Genomic DNA, 24,011 nt, shown 5'->3' with positions numbered 1-24,011 from the left:
TCACTGTCCCACACAAGTCTAGGTAGTCAAGAGACCATGCCGTGTGTCTGCACCGTTTATTTGTGTAACAGCTGAGATGCTGGAACACCCGGCCCTGGGCTGAGGGGAGATCCAGGGGGCCTTCTTGAGCCCGGGCACCCCAATCCTGGCTAGCCAGGGGCCATGGGGACACCCCTGATACTTTCCCTGAGTCTAGGCCCCAAGCAGTCTCTGATGGGGCAGAACCTTCCGGATCCTCCTGGGAGTGCTAGAGTGTGAGCAGGGCAGGTAGGAGGGATGACTGGGGTGGGCAGGAAAGCCCAGCATCCCCTGGGAGGGGGATGAGAAAGATGAGAAGGATGGAGGGAGGAGGGTGAGGGTGTGGGCCCAGCGCCCCTGCAGCACTGCGGTGGGTGGGCCTGTGGCCCGTGTCACTTCCGCCCCCTCCCCCGGCCCCTTCTCTGCCCACTCAGCTCATCCAGCTTCCGGTCCAGCTTCCTCTGCAGCTGGGCCCGCCGGGTGGGGTCCAGGCTGCGCTCTCTGGTCCCGCTGCCGGGGTACAGCACCCCCTCCCGGCTGATCTGCTGCCGGGCGTGCACTCGCGCCTGCTCCCCGCAGCCATGGACCTGCGGGGATAACAGCGGTCAGGGGCTGACTCAACCCAGGGGTACCTGCTGCAGGAAAGGACCCCCCAGCTCCCAGGAGGAGGGTTTCACATGCCGCCTTGGGCTTGGCTCTCTGAGTGACACAGCCCGGGGCAAGGTCTGCTGGCTTTAGGTTCTTTGCCTCTTTTGGTCTTTGACCAGGATGGAGGCCAAAGGAAGATGGCTGAATTATAAGATGCAGGGCTAAGAATGGCCGAATGCTTGAAAGGTTATGAGATAGGCCACACACCTGTGGTGGTCAGGGCATGAATAAAGCTGATGCTTCCTGATGCCTGCCTGTGAGTGAGTTCTATACCCATCGCTTTCCTGAACCCCAGACCCGCCGGTAGATGGGGAATGAAGCCACGTGGCCGGGGCCTAAGAACAAAGGCCTCCATCCTTCACCATCCAGTTCAATCGTTAATTATTTAATGCTATAGGAACCCACCTTTCTGTGGTTCCAGAATGGCTAAGGGGGGGTGTGACCCCAAAACTCCAAACCCATACCCCTGCCTCAGCCACCCACTGGCCTGACTCCCACCCATCAGGTGACCCTATCCCACCCAAGGCTACGGGGTGTGGGGGGGGTGACAGAGCCAAGTACTCCCAGCATGGCCCTGTGAACCCCTCAGCTTTGAGTCTCTATCCAAGGACCCTTCCTCCAGGCAGCTGGCCATACTGGCCCTGGTGTGCTCACCGGGTCTGTGTGCTGGACGTCTGTCTAGGTCCCATCAAGCCCGGCACTCCCTGACCTCTGCTGCTCGGACCCCAGCTCCAGGCAGGAGTTGTAGTGGCCCAGCCAGTAGGAACCAGGGGTGCCTCTGCCCACATTTTTGGTTTTTGTGTTTGTCTCTGTCTCTCACTTGCCTTCCTGCTGCACTGAGCCATTCACTTATACCCCATTCCTCTCCTCCCTCCCCTTCTCCTCTCCCTGTGTCTTTGTGTCTGTCTCGGTCTCTCCCCCCTACCTCGGGCAGGTGGTGGCTGAGGCAGTAGCGCCGCCTGCAGTGCAGACACAGCTGGCCCAGGGTCACAACGCTGGCGGAGCAGGTGGGCAGCGCACAGATGCTGTCAGCCCTCATGGCCGCTGAGACCAGCGTATCGAAGTCATCCCCAACGGGCAGCTCCAGGGCTGAGTGTCCTGCAGAGACAGAGGGAGGGTTGGGGGCTCTGAGGGGGGCCCAAGGTCCCATCTGAGGATCTGGTGATGTTGTGCACCCTGAAAACAGGGCCTGAGAATGGCCCAGAACCCCAACATGAGAACAGATGCAGGTGGCCGCCCAGGCTGAAAGGACTGTGGGAGCCCAGAAGACCTGGGGTGAGACTCGTGACATCACAGCAGGGCGACTTGGGCAAAGCACAGGAGATGCTGGGAACGGCCTGACTGCTGAGACGGTGCCCTGCCCCTTCTTGCAGGAATCCCCCCAGAATAAGACCCCATCCAGAACCCTAAGGATGCCCACCCCATCCCCGGCTGAGTCAGCAGGAATCTCAGCCCTTTATTATTTTACTTTACATTTTTCATTTTTTGATTTTTGGGCCACACCCAGTGACGCTCAGGGGTTACTCCTGGCTCTGTGCTCAGAAATCGCTCCTGGCTTGGAGGACCAAACCATGGTCTATTCGGGATCAACCGCATGCCAGGAAAACACCCTACCGCTGCTCCATCACTCCGGCCCTACTTTTTTTCATTTATTAAGCTCTTCCTTTTGTTTGGTTTTGGTTTAGTTTTGGGGGCCAAACCCAGTGGCGCTCAATGGTGACTCCTGCTCTATGCTCAGGAATCGCTCTTGATGGTGCTTGGTGACTCCATGGGGATGCCGAGGATGGAACCCGGGTTGACCGTGTGCAAGACAAACACCCTCCTTGATATCCTAGCCTATCCAGTCCCACTTCTGGTTCTTTTGGTTTGGGTTTTGGGGTCACACCAAGGGGTGCTGGGGGCGGTGTCCTGGGAAGGGCATCGCTCTGGGCAGTGCTGGGACACCATGCAGTGTTGAGGATCAAACCTCCACCCACAAGGTCTGTGCCCAGCGTACCCCAAGTCACTGCCCAGGCCCCAGCTCAAAAGTTTCCAGGGGACCAAGAGGCTTCACTTCACTTCCTCCATGGGGCGGTGAGCCCCGGCCTTGGGGAATGAGGCGAGTGGGATGCTGAGCCACACCAGGTGGGGCTCCTGGGACTGTACCCCCTATCCCAGGGCCAACTGACTCGGGGCCTTGTCCATACAGGTTGGGGCTCACTCACCCCCGGACTCTTTCTTCTGGCTCTTTCGGGGGGTCTTGCGGGGCCTTTCCCTGGCCTCCGGCTGTGGCCCCTGCCAGCTGCGCTCCCTCCGCAGTCGCTCCTCATGCAGCGCCTTCAAGTCCAGTGGGTCTGGGCCTTTTGCCTTGGTATCTGGGGGCTCGGCCTGAGCGGGGCCGGGAGGTGCGGGATCAGCGGGGTCAGCAGGGTCCATGGCGGCGACCACGGTGGCGGGGGTCTCCCGCTTGCTCACAGTCAGGATGCGCTGCCGACCCTCCCCAGAGCTCTCATGCCTCAGCCCCAACTCCTCGGCCAGCTGGTGGACGCGCAGTCGGTCCAGAGCGCTCAAGGTGGCGGGGAAAGGCAGCTGCATGTCCCCGCTGGCCACAAAGGCCAGCAGCCTGGCCCGGAAGCCCTCGATGGTGTCCTCACCAATCTCTGCATCCTGCAAGGCCTTGCCCTTAAGGCTGGAGTGAGTCTGAGCTGAGGCCTCTGGGCCGGGCGGCAGCTTCTGCTCCTGCCTGCCCACTAATGCGGCTGCGGCCTTCTGGGTCCCCCCTGGTCGTCTCCCGGCAGACTTCTTGGAGGCAGTGGCACCTTGAGAAGGCTTAGCTGCTGTTCCCTGGCTGGGGGCCGGGTGGGAGTAGTTTTCGGGGACGAGGTCGTCCAGGTATTCAAAGGCCGTGCGTACCTCCCCATGCTCGGTGATGTGGTCAAGCAGGCGCCGGAGAAAGGAGTGTTGGCCCACGGTGTGGGAGTCGCAGATTAGGGCCACATGACGGCGTGCTCGGGTGACAGCCACGTTAAGGCGCCGGTCCTCAGCCAGAAAACCCACTTCTCCTGTGGGGTGGGGTGGGGTGCTGAGCAGGGGACCCCAGTTCCCCCTTATACACACACACACACACATACACATACACACACACACACACACACACACACACACACACACCCAACACACACCCCCCTGACTCCATGCCAAGCCCCAGGACACCCCTTCTGTCTCACCTGCCCTGTTGGACCTCACCAGAGACAGCACTGCTGCCTCCTTCTCCCGGCCCTGGAAGCCATCCACGGACTTAATCTCTAGCTCGGGGTGCCGGGCTGCCAGGCTCTGCTGTAGGAGGTCCACCTAAAAACAGCGCCCCGCAAACTCAGGGCCCTGCCAGCCCCGAACCCCACCACCAAGGTCCCCATTTCTCCAGGCTCATGACTGGTCCCTGCTCAAACCAGTGGGGGCAGGATGGCTTAAGCCACCTGAGCCCCAAGGCTGGAGGGATGGATAGTGGGGGGTTTGGGAGTTGGGTCTTCGCTTCCGCCCAGACACAGTAAGTGCGGACTCCGGGCTTCATGTCCAGGGTCACGTGGAGAATGACCCCAGGGACGGAGAGGCTGAGCTGGAGCACAGGAAGAGCCGATGAGGCAGACAGACGGAAAGGCCGGCAAACAGACAGATGGACAGGCTGGTGAACCAACCGGCATGGTAGAAGGACAGACAGGTGAGGCAGATGGAAAAGGGACAGGTGAGGAAGATGGGTGGAAAGATGATAGACAAGTGAGGCCAGTAGAAGGACAGACAAATGGGCCAGTGGAAGGACCGATGGACAGACATCTTGTCTGCAGTATACTCTGGGTTTAGAGCCAGCTGGGAATGGCCAGGCCCACCAGGCTAATAAATGCCCCTTTCCTCTCACTGGCCTCACTGGACTAGGGGGTCCCCCAACCCCCATTGTACCTGGCGTTGGTACGGGGTGATGACGGCAATGTCCCTCGGCTTCACCCCAGCGTCCACCAGAGCCTGGATGTGCAGGTTCACGAGCCGCACCTCACCTGCATAAATTGAGGGGCTGGGACTCAGTGCCCCCAAAATCACCCCCACCCCACCCCCAGTACATCACCTGGAACCCAGCCTCCGTGCCCACAGAGCAGGGCAGGAGGCTCCCACCAACACAAGCGTCTACCTCCTGAGGCCAGGATGCCCCTATTTCAGCCCCCATCTGGCCCCAGCACCCCAGAAACTGCGGTGCGAGCTGGAGTGTGGGTGCTGAACCTCACCAGGGTTGCCCCGAGACTGATCTTCCTCCTCCTCCAGCTCCAGGAGTCCACAGCCGGCTGTGTCCACCAGCAGCAGGGCCAGGCCTGTCTCCTCAGTGTCAGCCACACCCGGAAGGTCCCTGCATGCAGGTGACGCCCAAAGTGAGACTTGAACCTGAACTTCCTCCAAGCCCCCCAGACCCTGCAGTCCTGGCCGGCCAGTGTAGAGTCACTCACCGCAGGAGGTGGTTAGCCACGGACGGGTGTGCTGTGAGCTGCCCATCGTACATCGCATCGGAGGCCCAGCGCATGATGGCTTCGTGCATGCGGTACTGCGTCGTCAGCATCCGCACTGCCCCGGCCCGCTCCTGCACCAGCCGCTCCATGAGGCTGAGGGCCAGGCCCTCCCGCGCCGCCCTGCATAGGACAGGGCTTGGGTTCCACCCCAGAGGCCAGCTCCAAACCCCTCTAATCCTGGCAGGCCCAAGAGGCAGGAGGGCACTGTAGGTCTGGACCCCCAAAATGAGGTCTGTACAGGACACTTACCAGAGGTGGAGGGCAGAGAGCCCACCCCGCTCCCAGGACCCCAAAAGGGTCTTGGGCCATGATACCCTCACTTTATTTCTTTCTCTTTTTTGTCTTTTTTTTTTTTGGTTTGGGCTACCTGGTGGCATTCAGGGGTTACTCCTGGCAGGCTCGGGGGACTCTATCTGGAGATCCAATCTAGTCAACTGCATCCAAGGCAAATGCCCTCCCTCCTGGCTGTGCTATCGTTCCGGCCCACACCTTCTGATTTCTGGACTCTGGGGCCCCCTTAGAGAACAGTGGCCAGTGGCTGGTCAAGGAGACCCCAGACTCCTTCAAATGCTCAGAGCACCTCCGGAGCATTGTCAGCCTGCTGGGACCCCTCAAAACTGCACGTCCAGTAACTCCCATCCTGGCCGCCTACACCCAGGTGGGGGACAGTGAGACCCAGAGGTCAAGGCCTCAGTCTTGGTCGTCCAGCCACAAGCTACAGTGCCAGGACCCAGCCAGGCCACCAGGCTCAGAGCCCATGGGGGCAGGGGGTGGCAGTGTCCTGGGGGAAGGCCAAGCTCTGGGTCTGTTCAACCCAGCCTCAGCGATGGCCCAGTCACTGAACAATGAACAGATAGGCCCGGGCGCCCCCTGCTGGCGGAACAGGCTGAGCAATGCAAAGAGCCAGGACCAGCCAGTCCTCCCGGAACAGAAGGAAAGTTCTAGATAGGGTGAGGGGGACTGGGGCGGAAATGACAAGGACTGGGATGAGTATGGGGGTCTACGCAGTGTACATCCCAGAAGTACAGGATGGAGCCATGCCTACAAGGGGCCCAGCTGGGGTACAGTAATGGATGGGGGCAGGGGTCACTGCAGCAGAAGGGACAAGTCCCTGGGGAAGGAGCGGGAAGGGTGTTCTGTTCAGCTGGTGTACTGGACATGCACCAGGATCTGGGAGGCGGAGAACTGGGGCCTTGTACCCCAACCTCCAGAAGACCCTAATCTAAGCTGGGGCCTGAGAACTAAGCACGCCCCTCAGGCCAGTGCAGTCCTGGGACACAGGGACCTGGGGGGGGGACACAGAGACCCAGGAGCCCAGAGAAGGGCCAGACTCCAGAATGGGCAGAGGGAGAATGTGAAGAGGGCAGGCCTATAAAAGGACAGCGAGCGGGCATTCAGGGCTCCCACCTGTTCGAGACAACGATGGGCGGCAACTGCTTGTGGTCTCCGGCCAGGATGCACTTGGGGGCCTGCAGCAGCGGGATCCAGCAGCTGGCCTCCAGCGCCTGGGCGCACTCGTCGATGACCACCAGGTCGAAGTGGGCCTCGGGCAGCAGCTTCAGGGGGCCGTCGGGGGAAGCCCCTGCAGACCAGACCCAACCCGTCCTGAGTTGGAGTCTGGGCCCCGAAATAAAGCAGCGACACCCCTCCCCCCATGGCCCCAACCCTGTGGCTCTCCTGGGGCTTGGGGCTCTGCACGCACCCGTGTTGGTGGCCAGCACCACGTCAGCGGTCTTCAGGCTGCCCAGCACTGCTGCTTCCTCGCGCTCCCGCAGCTCCCGCCGCAGCTCCCATGCAGTTCTGCTTCTAGCCTGCAGGGAGGCACCAGAGACTGTGGCTGGGAGTCAGCGACACCCCACCCATCCCTGCAGCCTCCCTCCACCATCGGCTCCTGCAAGGAGATTCTAGGAACTTCCTCCACTATGGAGCCACAGCTGCAAACAAGAGACAGGGCCGGCGGCAACTTCACCACCTAAGGGGTCTGGCCCAAGAGGGCACCCAGGCCAGCTGGGATATACCTGCGCCTGGTCGATGTCCTGGCGGATTTCGGCTACAATACCAGTGTGCTCGGCCCGTGCCAGCACCGCATCCAGGCAGTGCTCTTGGATGGATGGCAGGAGACGGGCCGGGTGGCCCAGACGGAGTAGCCGCAGATGGCAGCGTGCCAGGCGCTCCACAAGGTTGTCCACTGCCACATTGGAGGGGGCACAGCACAGGACCTGGGGGGGAAGATATGCAGCTTACAGGCTTCTCTTTTTATTATTTTTTGTTGTTGTTGAGGGGGTGTTTGGGCTACATCGGGTGGCGCTTAGAGGCTACTCCAGACTCTGCACTCAGAAATCACTCCTAGCAGGGATGCCGGGAATCAAACCCAGGTCAGCTGTGTGCAAGGCAAATGCCCCTACATGCCTTTCTGAGTGAGGCAGCTTGCACTGAGGTAGACAGAAAGCACATGGTCATTCCTGCCCAAACCAACATGATTCCAGAGAACCCAGGCCAGGACAATGCCAGCCATTGCCACCCATCTGCCCCAGGACTGCAGCTGCAGAGCAGAGGGGCTATTCAAACCCCAGCCCCTAGGAGCACCAGGAAAGGGGGCCAGGCTGGCCTTGGGCAGAGACACCCCCATCTCATAGACACACCAGCATGGAACCAGCTTGGCTCCAGTCTCAGCCAAGAGCCCATTCAGGAGGAACCAGAGAGACTCAGGTATGTGGACAAGAACCCTGGATCCCCCTAGGGAGTGTCTGCCCCAGCTTAGTACTTGGCCCAGGACATACTGACCAAGGATAGCCCAACTGTTTAGCACACTCTGGGGCCACCGGCAGACCTCGGTCTTGGGATCCACGGAGAACTTACACACAGCACCCAGAAACCTGACCTGCCGCTGGGGCCCAGACATGCTCCTAAAGCAGCAACAGAAAAGGGTGTGTCCGGGGCCCACCTTCAGGCCCTGCCTGACTGCCTGCTGGATGATCTCCACCACCGTGGTGGTCTTGCCGGTGCCGGGGGGACCGTGGATGATAGCCAGCTCTTTCTGCGACAGCGCGAAGTGGACGGCTTCCTGCTGTGAGGCGTCCAGGGATGTATTTCCAAGGGCCAGAGGAGCTGGGGGGGAAGGCGTGTGGGTAAGGGTGGGTGGAGAGGAAGGAATAAGGTCCCCCCTTTCCCAGAAGCAGCCAATCAACACAGCTGACCCGCCAGTTTCCAACCCAACGGGGTGGTGGTTGTGGGGACCTGGCTGTATGCATGTCCCAGTTGGGTTTGAGGGGGACACAGCACATGTGGGGACACTCTCTCTCATCTCTCGCTCTCTCTCTCCCTCCCTCCCTCCCTGCTCTCAGGAAGCTGCAGGCCCTAGAGGCGTCAAGACCTCCTAAGTGTCTGTCACTGGGGTGGTCTCAGAGCCAAGAGAGACCAAACTCATGTTTACACAGACCCCGTTCGTCTTCCCCAACTGTACTTACAGATCTCGCTGGCGGGGCTCAGGTCTGACTCCCCAAAGAGGACTTCAATGAGTGCGGAGGCAGGGCTGGAGTGGCACTTCCGGAGGGTGATGAGAGCACTGTCAAAGGAGACAGGGCAGAGGGAACTGGGAAGCAGCAAAGACGAGAGACGGCTGCGCCCCAAGGTCCCCTCTATGGGAAGCTCAGTTTCGCCCACTCCAGACCACCAAAGACCAGCTGCTTCAAGGCAGGTTCCAGGGAGCCCAGACTGGCTAGGGGCCACACGCTCACTTTTTCAGGCGACGGTAGGTGACATCGTTGGTGAGTTTCAACAGGCGGTAGAGATGTTCCTGGTTTGAGCTCAGCTGGAAATCCTGGGAGTCGTCAAAGGCCACGGTGAGGGACCTTGCGGTGACGCGAGTCAGGGTCCCTGTGGCCAGCAAGTTGTCCCCCTGGGCTTCATACAGGCCCACGATGTCACCTGCACACAAAAGACTCGGCTCTACCCTCTGCTGTGAGCACTTGGACAAAGAGCCCTGCATGCTTCAAACATCAAGTCACTCAAGTGAATAAAATCAGTAACGCAAAGGAAAGATTTGCGGAAGGAACTAGGGGCCAGAGTGACAGCACAGTGGGGAGGGTGCTTGCTTGCCTTGTACATGGCTGAGCCGGGTTCGATCCCTGGCATCCCATAGCATACCCTGAGCCCCGACAGGAGGGATTCCTGAGCACAGAGCCAGGAGTAACCCCTGAGCACTGCCAGGTATGGCCCAGAAAAAAAAAATAGTTGGGGGAACAAACACCTGAATCCAACGTGACAACTGGCCCAAGACAAGAAATGAATTGCCTAAAACAAGAATGTGACTGCTTGTGTGGGTGTGAAAGCACAGTGGGGAGGGTGTTTGCCTTGCATGCAAAGACTCGGGTTTGATCCTCGGCGTCTCATAAGTCCCCCAGAGCATTACCAGGAATGATTCCTGAGTACAGAAACAGGAGTAAGCCCTGAGCACTGCAGGGTGTGGCCCCAAAATACAAAAAGAATATGGTTAGGGGCCAGAGCGATAGCACAGCGGTAGGGTGTTTGCCTTGCACACGGCTAACCCAGGACAGACCTGGGTTCAATCCCTGGCATCCCATATGGTCCCCTGAGCCAGGAGGTATTTCTGAGCACATAGCCAGGAGTAATCCCTGAGCATCACCAGGTATGGCCCCAAAAGCAAAAACAAACACAAAGAATATGGCTATGGGGCAGAGCAAATTCCTGGCATGTGTGAGGCCCAAAGAACCATCCCAGCACCTCTCGAGCTTCCCCCAGAATGAAACCAGAAAAGAAGTGAACAAACAGCAAGGCAGCTATGCTGGGAACCCCATGGTGCCAGGGACCAGTCAGGGACCTCATTCATGTGATGCATTCAGCCCCGAGATGTCTACCTCTCCCTCTCCTTGGGGGAACAGGGGTGCTCTCTGTGTGTTCCTCAAAGATGAAGGATTTTCATGAGTGCAGCAGAACTATTTACTACTGTTGTTCTGGGACCACACCCGTCAGTGCTCAAGGGTTCCTCCTGGCTCTGTGCTCAGGGATTCCTCCTGGCAGGCTCAGGGGACCATATGGGGTGCTGAGGATGCATGCAAAGCAAGCGCCCTACCCGTTGTACTATCTCCCAGGTCGTCGTGTTTTGCTTTCCTTAGAAGGGGGACAGTGGCTGCAGGAGCTCTGGGCATTGTGCTGGACCTTCAGAGTCTGCCAGGAGGACCCGTGGGGACAGCCGTCAGTGTGGGTGGGCCAGCTCTTCTCGGTGCTGGGGACACCAGGATTCTGCAGCCCGCTCCCCGCAGAGCGTCACGTCACCCCACCCCTAGAAAAACAGCATCAGCCTCCCCGCCACTGACCGAAAGTGAAGTTGTGGGCGGGAAGAACGGGGACGCCGCCCCTCCTTGGCTCCAGGGTGACCAGCAGCCGCCCGTACAGCCCTGTGCGCTGGCCCGAGACCTGCAGCTTCAGCAGACAGACGCCCTTGCGCTGCAGCTCCTTGGTGGACACACTCTCCTGCCAGCACCTGTGTGTGGGGGGAGAGAAAATGAGATAGAGAGACAGAGAGAGTTTGGAGAGAGATAAAGAGAAAAAGAGGAGAGAAAGAAAGAGAGGAAGAGAGATGGCAGAGAAAGGGATGAGAAAGAGGAGAGAAAGGGGGAGAGAGAGAGGAGAAAGAGGAGAGAGAGAGGAGAATGGAGAGAGAGAAATAGAGAGGAGAGAAAAAAGAAGGGAGAGAGGAAGAGAGCGGGGAGAGACGGGGTAGAGAGGGAGAAAGAAGGGAGAGAGGGAGAGAGAGAAAGGAGAGGAGAGAAGGAAGAGAAAGATGAAAGAAAGAGGAGAGAAAGGGAGAGAGGAAAGAGAAAGAAGAAAGAGGGGAAAGAGATAGGAGGAAAAGGAGAGAGAAGAGAAAAGAGAGATAGGAAAGAGAAAGAGAAAGCATAAAAGAGGAGAGAAAGAAATAGAGAAAGAGGAAAGAGGAGAGAAAGGAAGAGAGGAAAGAGAAAGGGGAGAAAGAGGGGAAAGATAGGAGAAAAGGGAGAGAGAAGAGAAAAGGGGAGAGAGGAAAGAGAGTACAAGAGAGGAGAAAGAGAGAAACAGAAAGAGGAAAGGAGAGAGAAGGAGAAAAGAGAAGAATGAGAGGAGAAAGAGATGGAAAGAGGGGAGAGAGGAAAGAGAAAGAGGAGAAAGAAAAGATAGAAAAGAAAGAAGAAAGAAAGAGAGAAAGAAAGAGAGAAAGAAAGAAAGAAAGAAAGAAAGAAAGAAAGAAAGAAAGAAAGAAAGAAAGAAAGAAAGAAAGAAAGAAAGAAAGAAAAGGAGAGAAAGAAAGAAGAAAGCAAGAGGAGAGCAGGAGGGAGAGGGGGAAAGGAAGGCTTGGGAGCAGCGCAGCCAGACGTCGCAGCGCCAGGGCCGGGCGGGTGGGCCGCCAAGCCGGCGCTACCTGCGCTCCTCCACGTCGGCGTCGCGCTCCAGCTCCAGCAGCTCCAGCTGCTTGGCCACGAAGCGCTCCACGGCGCCCGAGCCCATGGCGGCGGCTGCTGTTCGAGCGGGCCCGGTCCCGGCCCCGGCTCCGGCCCCGGCTCCGGCCCCCGCGCGGCGGCCCTGCGGCGTTTCCCACCCGGGCGGTGCGTCGACGAACGCGGTCCGGGTGGGGGAGGGCGGGGAGTCGCGCGGCCGCTTCCGGGTCAGGCTTCTGCTTCCGGGTCGAGCCCGGCCAAGATGGCGGCGCCCATGCTGGCCGCTTCGCTGAGGCTCTCCCTGGGCCGCCTGGTGTCCTCGTGCGGCCGCCGCCTCCCCAGCAGCGCGTCGGGGCCCGGAGCGGGTGAGGTTGGGGCGCGCGGTGCAGGGCCGCAGGGCGGGGGTTTCTTCCCGGGTCCAGGGCGACGTGATGCCCGGCCCGGCTTGGCCGGGTTTTGGAGCATCGAGACCTGCGTCCAGACCTGGAAGCTTGGAGCTGCCCTTTGGACTCATTTATTTATTTATTTGCTTATTTACTTAATCATTGACTGATTGATTTTCCGGTTTCGGGTGTCACACCCTGCAGTGCTCAAGACTCACTCCTGGCTATGCATGCAACGATCACGCCTGGCTGTACTCCGGGGATGCCGGGGATCGAACCCGGGTCGGCCTCCTGCAAGGCCAGCGCCCTCCCCGTTGGTGTCGGTTGCTCTGATCCCAAACCTTCTGCCCATTTGAGGGCGTCGCTCGCTCTTGAGGGCGTCGTCCTGGTTGCTCTTCAGCTTCTGGGCCCGCAGTGTGGAGCGTTGGCCTGGCAGCCCAAGGCTCAGAGAGTGACCTGTCAGACGCCCCGCCCCAGGCCACACAGCGGGCCAAAGGGAGCAGCAGATCGCACAGCTTTGCTCCCACCGACCTCGGGCTTTCATCGTTGTGCTCAGACTGAGCCTCCCTAAAATGCATATACAGTGATCTCATCTGCGCCGTGGCTGTGCTGTGTCCACGCCTGTCAGCTGGGTCCTCCAGCAGCCGACTGGCAGAATGTAGGCACCAGCCTCTTCTTCCGCAGGCAGAAGCCCCTTTATGCCCACCTGAAAGGACCGCAGTGATGTCTATGAGGGTCTTTTATTAACCCCAAGTCATTCGAGTGTTTGACCTTGAAGAAAGAGTTGCCCCCCCTTCTCCAGGGAGCCGGCCAGTCTTTCTAACATAACACTGTGGTTATGTTTGCCGGAGTTCCAAGTGGGATCCCTGGCACCTCTTTATCCCTTGGGTACCACCCCAAGCCACCCCCCATCTCAGAACCTGAGTAGCCCCTGAGCAGCAAAAAAAGGTGCCCGTGGACCAGAGCCCGGAGTAGGTAGACAGAAGTAGCTCTGTGGGGTATGAATGTTGGGGACATGAGGGCCCAGTGCTCAGTTCTCTTGACTCTTGTGGGTCTGTCATTTCCCGTGATGAGACTTGGGTTTGGAGAATATGGGAAGGACTTATCCTCCACCTGAGCATTTTGCTGCTTTATGTTGGGAGGGAAGATTACAGGGGACTTTCGAGCCTCTGGGGTCTGGAGATCTATGTGGGGTCCCACCCAGAGTGACCATCTCCTTTTGTCCCATTAATTTGCCTCCACCCTTGGGGACCAAGCCATAAGCACTGGCCCTGCCCTGATGGGCTCAGGGATTCTGGGAACAGAGAGACTGGTTTGGGGAAGGAGCCCATCCCGGGATGCTGCTCACTGCACAGGCCTGTGTTAGATTGGAGAATCGGGGACTGGGCAAAAGACTCTTTGGGGGGAACTTCTGGAGGAAATGGAAATTACCCACCTTGTTGGGGACCAAGCACTGTCGCAGCAAGGTTCCGAGACTTGTGCAGAAAGAGTGGGGCAGACGGGCTGGGGAGCACAGGAGAGGAGGTCTGAGGGTCTGAGAAGATGGGACTGCCTCAGAATGAGCATGAGGGGTTGTTAGTGAGAATGGAGTATGAGGCATCACTGCGGTTGTGGGGCAGGGTTTGAAGAGAAGTAACAGAAGGGGCACTTGAGGGTGTAGTTTAGGATTGGATGGGGAGCCTGTGAGATGGGGTGTCAGGCTGTGGGTGTGCTGTGGGGTTTGAAGCCCACTGTCCCTAATGTAACACCCCCAGGGAACAGCCAATTCAGAGCCCAGATACAAATCAGGTGCCCTGTGCCAGTGAGAGATCAGCACAAGGACCCCCCCAGAAGGTCTGCTCAGGGATGAGCTGTTTTGGGGTGTTATAGAGGTGACACGTGGAGGTGCTGAAGCTGCTCCCTGGTCAGTGCTCAGAGGACTACGTGATGTGGGGGAGCCAACCCGGGTTGCTATGTGCTAACCAAGTGCTCAGTCCATTGCTCTTTCTTGTTGGAAACCACTCCCCACCCCCCAGGTTCAGAGGTGTGGCCTGGTGGGTTGTGAACTGCACTCAAACGAAAGTAGTGGGGGGGGAGGTGCCACCAGGGCATTCACGCCAGGGCCTTAAACATAAGCTCTATAAGCTTCTGTATGGAAGTCCCGCCTTGCCCTCAGACCACGCCCCTAGTCCCATCAACCGCCCACCCAATTAGACAACGACCACACCCCATCAGACTGGACACCCAATCTTTGTGTCCCATCCTGAGACTCTTCAGACCCTGCCCCTGCCTGTCTCCCTCTTGTGCCAAGCTTCCCCCACTCCACCCACCACTGCCAGGGTGCCCGCACCCCTCTAGATAGACCCCTGTTGCACTGTGAGTGTCCTGCCTCCCCACCCCAAATAGCAGCTGGCTTGGTGCCCTTTCACCTGCTACAGGCATAGACCACCACCTACCCCAACGGAAGACAGAGTGACTGGGACGGGGGCGGAGGGTCAGTCCTGCGGACCTGGGGTCCAGGTGCCGTAACTTGAGTGCATTCGGGCCTGGCCCAGCGCTGTCTAGAGCGGAAGCCCTGTGAGTTCAGTAATGGCCTATTTCTCATTCTTCAGCCTACCTGCAGCCCGTTTCCAGAAGCTTCAGCTCGCCAACCAGGACATTTCCGCCAGGGTAAGACCCCATGCAGGCTGGGGGTGCCCATGACTATGGGCCTTGAGGTGACAGTGTCCATGGGCAGGTCTGAGGTGGGATTTGGGAGAACATTCAGATTCTCTCCAAACTAGTTTTCTGGATTACATCCTGTTCTCTGGGGGGGGGGGGGGTAGGGGTTGCAGGGTTGCTGGGGACCCATAGTGTTCCTGAGGCAAGTCTGCATGCAGCCCTCTCCAGCCCTTCTGGAAATTTTTTGGTTTGATTTGGGGGGGGGGGTTGGTTTTGGGGGGGGTCACATCTGGCAGCGCTCAGGAATTACTCCCGGCTCTGCGCTCTGATCTCGATCCTGGCAGGCTCAGGGGACCTTATGGGATGTTGAGGATCTAACCCAGGTCCATCTGGGTCTGCCGTATGCAAGGCAAACACCCTGCCAATATGCTATTGCTCCAGCCCCATGTTTTGGTTGGTTTTTGAGCCATACCTGGCAGCGCTCAGGGGTTACTCCTGATTCTGTGTTCAGGAATCGCTCCTGGCATGTTTGGGGGACCTTACAGGAAGGATGCTGAGGATCAAACCTGGGTTGGCTGTGTGCAAGGCAAACAACCTCCCCACTGTGCCATCCCTCTGGCCCCACTTCTGGAAATTCTTTGACTTTTTCTTAGACATGTGACACAGTGACATGTTCCAGAATGTGGGTGGTCCTGGACCCCTAAGGAGGGAGTCAGAGACCTCGGGTCCAGGACAAGGGGCAGGGTGTGGGAATGCCACAGCCGGGTCCAGAGTAGCTGCTTAGCCCTTGTGTGATACAGCGTGTGACTGTCACTACAGATATGTGCCCCCCACATCGCTGAGCTCGCCACCCTGGCCCACCGTGGTTCTGCCAAACCCCGAGGAGGAGATCCAACACCATGCTGGTAATGGGGCACCCGAACCCCCAGTGCAGCCCAGCTCCTTGCCAGTTCTGCTGAAATCCTATTGCTTTGGAGCAGGCGGAGGGAGGGAGGAGGACTGTTTTGTCCCACTGTGCTTGGGGACATAGGTGTAGGGACAGACCTGGGGTGTCTGCAGGAAATTGGGGGTCTTCCGCCACAGCCCCAGGGCATGCAGATGCCAGGCCATGAAAGGCAGATTTTATGCTTGGTCCCTTCTGCTTTATTTTCCGGAGAGTGGGAAAGGGGGGGGTGGTCTCAGCCTGTCACAGCCCCTGGGCACCAATTTCCTTGGGTGCCAAGCGGGAAGAGGTAGGGACCCCAAAACAGAAGAGCAGCTGAGTCGATGGAGGTGTAGCCAGAGTTGAGGGGGACAATTAATCCTCCTTTTTTTTTTTTTTTTTTTAAGTCTTCCTTTTTTATTTTATTTTGTTTTTTGCGTCACACCCAGCAGCACTCAGGAGTTACTCCTGGTTCTATGCTCAGAAATTGCTCCCGGCAGGCTCTGGGGACCATATGGGATGCCGGGATTCAAACCGGAGTCCGCCCTGTGTTGGCCGCGTGCAAGGCAAATGCTGTACCATTGTGCTATTGCTCTAGCCCCCCATGTAGTCTTCCATATCCCAAATGCCTCCCCACTGCCTCGAGCCAGCAGTGCCCTAAATTTATTCATGTGTCATTGAGAGGCCAGGGTCCCCCCTTCCTGGCCCTGGGGGAGCAGAGCCCTGAGTGCCCCCCATCTTTATAGCCGTGGTGGAGAAGGTGAACCAGCTGATCGAGGGCGGCCAGTACGGTCGGCTGTTCGCCGTGGTGCACTTCGCCGGCCATCAGTGGAAGGTTACCTCCGAAGACCTGATCCTCATCGAGAATGACCTGGACGCCGCATGCGGGGAGCGGATCCGGCTGGAGAAGGTGCGTCTGTGTGGGGAGAAGGTTGTCCCCCACCAAGCAAGCTCCCAGGCACTCCCGGTACAGGCACTGGGGCTGTCCCTAAGTCGGCCCTATGACAGCCAGACCTAGGGCTTCCATCTTCGGATATGGGGAAAGGGGCCAGGCAGTGGGCAGGGCTGGACACTTCTTTGAGAGGAAATCAGGGTTTCGGGACACCCTAGGAAAATTCACCCGTTTGTTTTTGGGCCACACCTGGTGCAAAAATGGGTAACTCTAGTCCAGTGGTCGGCAACCACATGTGGCTCTTTACACTTTTTTTTTTCTTTGTTTGTTTTGGTTTTTGGGCCACACCCGGCGGTGCTCAGGGGTTACTCCTGGCTGTCTGCTCAGAAATAGCTCCTGGCAGGCACGGGGGACCATATGGACAACCGGGATTCGAACCAACCACCTTTGGTCCTGGATCGGCTGCTTGCAAGGCAAACACCGCTGTGCTATCTCTCCGGGCCTGGCTCTTTCCACTTTGAATTTGGCTCTTCTGTGTGCCGGGCAGCCGCTCCAGGAGTCAGAACTCTGCTCCTAGCCTCTGTCAGTGCGCACCCTGTGTGGCTCTCAAAGTAAATTTCAGTCGTGGTTTTGGCGAGATTTGGCTCAGTTGAAAAAAAAGGTTCCTGATCCCCAAAGACAAATGTAAGGGAAAGGAGATGCTCTAAAGACTAAAGGGAGCACTGTGTTCAGTTAGCCAGCCGCACACTTGGTACCTCATGGGCACCCACCCAGAACCCCCAGGAGTCCTGGTCATAGCCGGACATTGTCTTTAAAAGGGGGTGGGCAGATAGTCCAGTGGGAAGGGAGCCTGCCTTGCACGCAGCCCTACCCCAGTTTGATTCCCCAGAACCGCACAGGGTCCCCTGAGCCCCACCAGGAACAACCCGAGTGCAGAGCCAGGAGTCAGCCCTGTGCACCCCCAGGTGTGGCCCGAAAATGTATAAAGGAAAATAAGACAGAGAAAAACAACAACACGGAGGCAGGTTCATGGTGTGGGCGTGCTGAGTGACGGGCACAGAAGTGGGCAGGAGGAAGGAAGCCAAGTGCCCACGGAGCTATCAGGCACCTGAGCACCCACGAGTGGCCCTGGTGACGCTTCGTGTTACCAGGAGGGGGTAGATGGGTGGTGAAGATGAGGCAGGTTCTCGAGACTCTGTCCTGGGAGCCTGCGGTGCTAGTGTTCTAGAATCTGGATTCCCCACATGATGCCACTTTCAGCCCGCTGTTCCTGGGGACTTCCCTGTCCCTCCACCAAGCTGCTTCCCGTCCTCATGACTCGTCTCTCCTTCAGGTCTTGCTGGTCGGCGCTGACAATTTCACGCTGCTGGGAAAACCACTCCTGGGGTGAGGCTCCTGGCTCCGGGGGTGCAGGGATGGGAGGGCCTGTGATGCGAACAGCTGGGGTAGGGCCTCTAGCACAGAAGCCAGAATACCCCTGACTTCTGCTGGGAAGTGCCCAGTAACGGTCCAGTACCATTTCCCAGTTTGCTGGGCAGCTATGTAGGGCAAGCACCTCACTCTTGTTTCGGGGTGATAGGGAAGAGGGAATGACCATTGTCATGGCGGAGAAGCATTAGTTGCCAGGCGGGTCACATGTGTCCTTCCTTCCAGAAGGGACTTGGTGCGTGTGGAGGCCACCATCATCGAAAAGACCCACTCGTGGCCAAAGATCAACATGAAGTTTCGGAAGAGAAAAAACTTCCAGAGGAAGAAAAGTGAGTGAGCGAGAGAGCGAAGGAAGAGCTGTCGGGATATGGGCCACACCCCATAGCTAGGGCCCTAGGGACGAGGATGGGGAGATGGCCCCTGGCAGGAACTCTCAAAAGCTACTCATTTTGAGTACCCCAGTCTCCCCCAAAAGTCCAGCTCTCCTGGACCCCCCTTGTTACCCACCTGATGTCCAGACACTGAGAAGGACAGGAGGTGGCTCTGAGACCGGCAGAAACTTTGCCCACAGGGTGCCCCTGGATCCCCAGGACCCACTTCCAGGCAGATGTGTTAGGGGAAGGGGAGGCTGCAGAGGTGGGGAACTGGGGCTGGAAGTCACCTCTGGGGTACCCAGAGCCCCATAGCTGGAGCAGAGGATGGGCGCAGGGGAGCCCCAGCAGAGGGTGGGGTCCTGAGAGCCACTGGCCCCTCTGTCCCAGGGCCTCATGGGGACGGGAACAGGGTGGGGGAGTCCCTCTCCGGGAGGTGGGAGATGGGCACCCCCAGGCAACAGGAGGCGAGACTGAGCTGCGACCTTCTCTCTCCAGTCACCATGAACCCCCAGACCATCCTCCGCATAAACAGCATCGACATCGCTCCAAGGCTTTGCTGCTGACTGTTGTGGCCCGAGAGTGAAAGAAGAAAACTCAGGGCTGGAGCCTCATGGGACTGGCTGAGAACATGTGGCTGCACTTGGCCGGGCCGAGGGGTGCCTGCCGAGCAGAAGGCCCCGTGCCCCCAAGATCTCAGGAAGCAAGGGGTGCAGGCAGGGGGACCCTGTGAGCCATCTCAGGCCTGGGAACCAGTTTTGTACCTAGAGGCCGTGGATCTGGTTCCTGACACCACCTGGGTCCCCCCCAAAGCCCGGCCATTTGTGGCCCAGAAAAGGAAACAAAGAAAGAATTCCAGGCACGGCCTCCCAGGGCCGGAAGTGAACCCTTTTGTTCATGTTTGCGCCGCCCCAAGTTCTTGGCTGCTCTCCACCTCTCGGCAGGTGGCAGGGCCAGGCTGGGTGGGGGGGAGGGATGCGGGGGCCATCTGGATTCTTCCTTGGGGTGAGGTGCCTGTGCCCAGCTATTGCCACTCACTTCCTCCTTCCTGCCTTTGGCACGCTGCCTTTATAGTGTTTTGTTTTGGGATTGCACCCTGCTAATGCTCAGGGGTCACTCCTCCCGCTGTGCGTAGAGATCGCTCCTGGTAGTGCTCGGGGGACCCTAAGAGAGGCCGAGGATTGAACCTGGGTCAGTTGCGTGCAAGGCAAACTTCCTCCCTGTTGTGTTGTTGCTCTGGCCCTCCAGACACTCGAAGCTTCTGTCAAGTACATTTCAGGCTCAGGATCTCCTCCCTGGGGGTGGGGGTGGCCCAAGGCTCCATCACAGTCCCAAGGCCCCCCCCCAGAAGGATGGACCAGCCATGGGACCCCGCCGCAGACCCTTAGACTGGGTATCCCTTAATAGCAGGTACTCCGGGGCTGAGGTCAGCTCTGATCCGAGCTCCCACTTCTGCTCCTATGTCCTGTGCCCGGTGTCCTGTAGGGGGCAGTGGCCCAGCGCAGGCTGCTGGATCCCTCAGGGGCCTGCTGGAGAGTTTCCCTGGGGTTACTTCAAAAGTGGATGGGGTGCCCTGTCTCCCTGCTGTCCACCTCCCAAACAGACCAGGTACCCGCAAACCCGGGATCAGGCAGCAGGTGGCAAGAATGGTGTAACCCCGAGAGGCTGAATATGGTTTGTTCCTCCCAGGCCTGCCCACCCTTGGGGGGACTTGGCCGACAAGTGCTCCGTCGGGTCTGGAGACAGATGCCCCTTGCAGATGGGCTTTGGCACCGGCCCTGACAGCTCCGAGGTGGACAGGGCTGGACTGGCCTTGTGGGAAGGAAGGTGACAGACAGCATGGGGACCCACTGAAGGATCATGTGGGCCTCGGGGAGGAAGCAGCACAAACCAGGGGTTCCGAGAGCACACACTAGGACCACTGGGGCCACAGAAAAGTCTACAAATGCCAAGTGACAGCTTTGTAGCCTCAAGGCTGGGGCGAACAGCCAGGGAGCGTGAGCACGTCCAGGCTGGTGTGTTTGTGAAGTGGGTTTGCAGGGGAGCCAGCACACGGAAGACTCCAGAGTGTGGGTGTAGGGCCAGAGTAATAGCACAGCAGTAGGGCATTTGCCTTGCAAGCGGCTAGCCCAGGACAGACCTGGGTTCGATTCCCAGCATCTCATATGGTCCCCTGAGTTTGCTAGGAGCGATTTTTGAGCACAGAGCCATGAGTAAATCTTGAGCACCATGAGGTGTGGCCCAAAAAAAAAAGACAAAAATGTGGGTGCAGCCCAGGGCCAGATGGCCTAGTTGCCTAACTCCCTCCTGCACACCTGGCACCCTCAGCTGTCCAGCTGTGTCCAGCCTTCCCACCACCCGAATGCAGAACCAGGAACCCCATGAGTACCCTGAGTGAGTGCCCCCAATCCCCCAAGTTGAGCCCAACACACAAGCAAAGGTAGGGTCCGGGGGGTTCTGCACACTGACAACAGTGGGTGGTACCCCCACCCCAGAGCCCCCCATCCCCCCTTGTGCCTCTGCCTAGAGCCAGATGTGTGGTTTAGATGGGGGACTCAGTAACCCCAAACCTCTCTCCCTCAAAATAAAAATGTAGAAAATCAGTTCAGAGCCAGAGATGGCACAGCAGGTCGGGTGCTGGTCTTATACATGGCTGACCTGGGTTTGGTCTCCAAATTCTGTCAGGTGTGACCCCAAAAGTAAGTAAAGGGAAGGAAGAATGATCTGGAGAGATGATCTCAGGCCGTACACAAGCTGCACATGGAATTCCCAGTCTGAACCCCAGAAGCCCACAGTCCCCATTGACATGCTGCAAGGGGTGCTTGCTAGGTCCCCCTTGTCCACAGCCCAGACATTGCTCCCAATGGATGGGGTGTTCCAGAATTTACCCACTAGGGACCGTAAAGGGCAGGATTGCACCCCCAAGGGTCTAAGTCATGTGGGGACTGCCAGGTGGGGCAGGGCTGAGATCCAGGGGATCAGGGAGCCCTACCAACTCACACCCTACATCTGGGGCTGCAGGGCACTTTTTGGGTGCGGGCAAGGCCGCCCACGCTGCCTCAGAGATAAGGCTGGCTGGCTGGCACATCTGCCAGTGGCAAGCCAGTGCCCTTTGCCCCACTTCCTGCTCCCACAGAGGTGCAACCTGAAAGGTCTGTGGTCTCCACCCTCCCCCACAGCCTGCTCCGCTCCAGCCTTGATCTGCCAAGCCTAATGTGGGGTCAGAGGAGCCATTGTAAAGTCACATGGTGTGGGAGTCACAAGGAGTGGGGCTGTCGGGTCCAAACCCAACTGCCCCGTGACCTTGGACAGGCAGGTACCCCAGAAGAAGTGCCTGTGTGTGTACTTAAGGCACTTTCAAAACTTGGCTAGCACTCGCTACCCCCCAATTCTGGGCCCTTCTGACACTGACAGCAACGTCCCCCCTCACAGCCAGGGTCATAGGGCCATGTGGGGCTGCTGTGCTGGCCAAGGTGTCTCAGTTTCCCCTCATCTTCTGCCCTGCCCCGCAGGGCTGCAGAGCCAGACAGGCCCCTGCTAGTTGTTCTTTCGTGTGACTCCAGGTACCTGGCAACCTGCCTTCCAAAAAAGTCTCTTCTCCGGGAAGAGCCTGAGGGGAGCCTGCCCCTTTAAACGGGGGACTCAAAAGAGTCAGGTTCCCACCCCAGTTCACCCATTTTTCCTGGCTCCGTGCTCAGAAATTATTCCTGGCATGGGGTCGGAGCAATAACATAGTGGATAGACCATTTGCTTTGCATGCTGTCGTCCTGGCTTGATCCCTGCTATCCCATGTGGTCTCTGAGCCTACCTGAAACGATTCTTGAATGCAGAGTCAGGAGTAACCTGAGCACCACTGAGTGTGGCCCCAAAACAAACAAAAAGCCCAAAAAAATACCCAGAAGTGATCCTAGAGCCCAGAGCCTGGAGTAACTCCTGAGCACTACTGGGTGTGGCCGAAAAAAAACAAAAACAAACAAACAAATTTAAAAAAACTTGGGGCCGGAGAGATAGCATGGAAGTAAGGCGTTTGCCTTTCGTGCAGAAGGTCATCATTTCGAATCTGACTTCCCATATGGTCCCCGTGCCTGCCAGGAGCAATTTCTGAGCATGGAGCCAGGAGTTTCCCCTGAGCACTGCCGGGTGTGACCCAAAAACCACACACACACACACACACACACAAAACTTATTCCTAACAGGCGGGGAAGGCGTTTGCTTGCAAGCAACCACTCGGGTTTGATGCCAGCGCTGCATATTCCCAATCACTACCAGGACAAGGTGCTCTGAGCATGGGATAGGACTGAGCCCTGAGTACTTCTGGGTGTGACCCCCAAAAGCAAAAAAAAAAAAAAAAAAAAGAAAAAGAAAGAAAAAACTGGAACCCTCCTCGCATAGGCCAGCCCAAGCCTGACTTCAGAGGGTTTAGTCTGGAAGTGTTTCTCCACATCTGGCCCAGGCCGGAAGCTCAGCTGCTTGAAAGGTACCACCAGGCTTGGGGTGGATGGAAGTGAGCTGCCCCAGAAGCATTTCCCAGCAGGACCCCGGGAGGGATTACAGGTGGGAGCCACCTGCCTTGTAGACAACTGTTTCCCAAAAACGCCACCAGGGGTCGCTCCTGAGCACCTTCAGGTGGCCCAGCCCCTCCCCCCTCAAATAGGGTTTTTGGGGTCCAGGGAGAAAGCGCATGGACTGGGCACAGGCTTAGCTTTTGTTTGGGGGGCCACATCTAGCAGAGTTCCTGGTTCTGCATTTAGGGATCATCCTGGCAAGGCTCAGGGGACCCTATCGGATGTCGGGGACTGCACCCCGGTAAGCTTGAGCTTAGAGCCATGTGTAAGGATGCTCTGTGGCCCAAAAACAAAACAAACAAACACAAAACGCTGGGTTTCTCGGGCTGAAGTGATAGCACAGCAAGGAGGGGGTTTCCTTTGTACGTGCCAACCTGGGTTTGATCCCCGGCATCCCATAGGGTCCCCTGAGCCTGCCAGGAGTGATTCTTGAGTATAGAGCCAGGATGAACACCTGAACACTGCTAGGTATGCCCCCCAAAAAAGGTTGCATGCAATTGTGCCATGGGTGAAGGGTCTAGATGCCTTGCATGCAACTGACCCCAGTTTGCTCCCTGGCATCATTCATGGTCCCTACAAGCACCTTCAGGGGACATCCCTGTACATAGAGCTGGGACCACCTCTGAGCACCACTGGGTGTGGCCAGAAACATCACCCCTTCACCCCTAGAAAAGAAAAAAATTATCTAAGGATGCATTTTGGTTTTGTTTGTTTTGGGGGTCACACCCAGCATCACTCAGGGATTACTTCTGGCTCTGCGCTCAGAAATTGCTCCTGGCAGGCATGGGGGACCCTATGGGATGCCGGGATTCAAACCACCATTCTGGATCTACTGCGTGAAAGGCAAACACCCTACCTCTGTGCTATCTCTTCGGCCTCCTAAGGATGCATTTTTATTGGTTTTGTTTTTAGGTGACCCCACGGATGCTTAGGCGTTACTCCTGGCTCTGCGCTCAAGAATCTCTCATCAGGAGCCAAAGCAATAATAGCACTGCGAGTAGGCATTTTCCTTGCACGCAGTTGACCCAGATTCGATCTCTGGCATCCCATAGGGTGCCTCAAGTCTGCCTACCAGGAGTAATTTCTGAACACAGAGCCAGGAGGAACCCCTGTGTGGGCCACAAAAAAACAGAAAAAAAAAGGACTTTCATGGCTGTGCTTGGGGGATGTCAGGGATCCAA

The 24,011-nt window shown here is 57.8% G+C and overlaps 2 protein-coding genes across 2 annotated transcripts; one reads left to right on the top strand and one right to left on the bottom strand.

Annotated features, from left to right (window-relative positions):
- Nucleotides 1-410: 410 nt before the first annotated feature.
- IGHMBP2 (immunoglobulin mu DNA binding protein 2) lies at nucleotides 411-11,705 on the bottom strand. Its single transcript, XM_049781189.1, has 15 exons — nucleotides 11,614-11,705; nucleotides 10,532-10,698; nucleotides 8,933-9,122; nucleotides 8,663-8,760; nucleotides 8,140-8,303; nucleotides 7,214-7,414; nucleotides 6,898-7,006; nucleotides 6,603-6,777; nucleotides 5,136-5,315; nucleotides 4,920-5,038; nucleotides 4,600-4,694; nucleotides 3,873-3,996; nucleotides 2,871-3,707; nucleotides 1,592-1,764; nucleotides 411-605 (listed from the first exon to the last, which is right to left on the bottom strand). The coding sequence occupies exons 1-15, from the start codon at nucleotides 11,697-11,699 to the stop codon at nucleotides 411-413; spliced, it is 2,913 nt and encodes a 970-aa protein (XP_049637146.1). The 5' UTR covers nucleotides 11,700-11,705.
- A 182-nt stretch (nucleotides 11,706-11,887) lies between these two features.
- Nucleotides 11,888-18,892, top strand: MRPL21 (mitochondrial ribosomal protein L21). The gene is made up of 7 exons (XM_049781253.1): nucleotides 11,888-11,994; nucleotides 14,604-14,661; nucleotides 15,472-15,557; nucleotides 16,321-16,484; nucleotides 17,800-17,852; nucleotides 18,120-18,223; nucleotides 18,764-18,892. The coding sequence occupies exons 1-7, from the start codon at nucleotides 11,892-11,894 to the stop codon at nucleotides 18,829-18,831; spliced, it is 636 nt and encodes a 211-aa protein (XP_049637210.1). The 5' UTR covers nucleotides 11,888-11,891; the 3' UTR covers nucleotides 18,832-18,892.
- The last annotated feature ends 5,119 nt before the right edge of the window (nucleotides 18,893-24,011 follow it).

The sequence above is a fragment of the Suncus etruscus genome, chromosome 9, assembly GCF_024139225.1.
Source record: "Suncus etruscus isolate mSunEtr1 chromosome 9, mSunEtr1.pri.cur, whole genome shotgun sequence".
In the NCBI taxonomy this organism is placed as follows: domain Eukaryota; kingdom Metazoa; phylum Chordata; class Mammalia; order Eulipotyphla; family Soricidae; genus Suncus; species Suncus etruscus.
The sequence above is the reverse complement of the archived record's forward strand: the minus strand, read 5'-3'. Positions and strand labels throughout refer to the sequence as shown.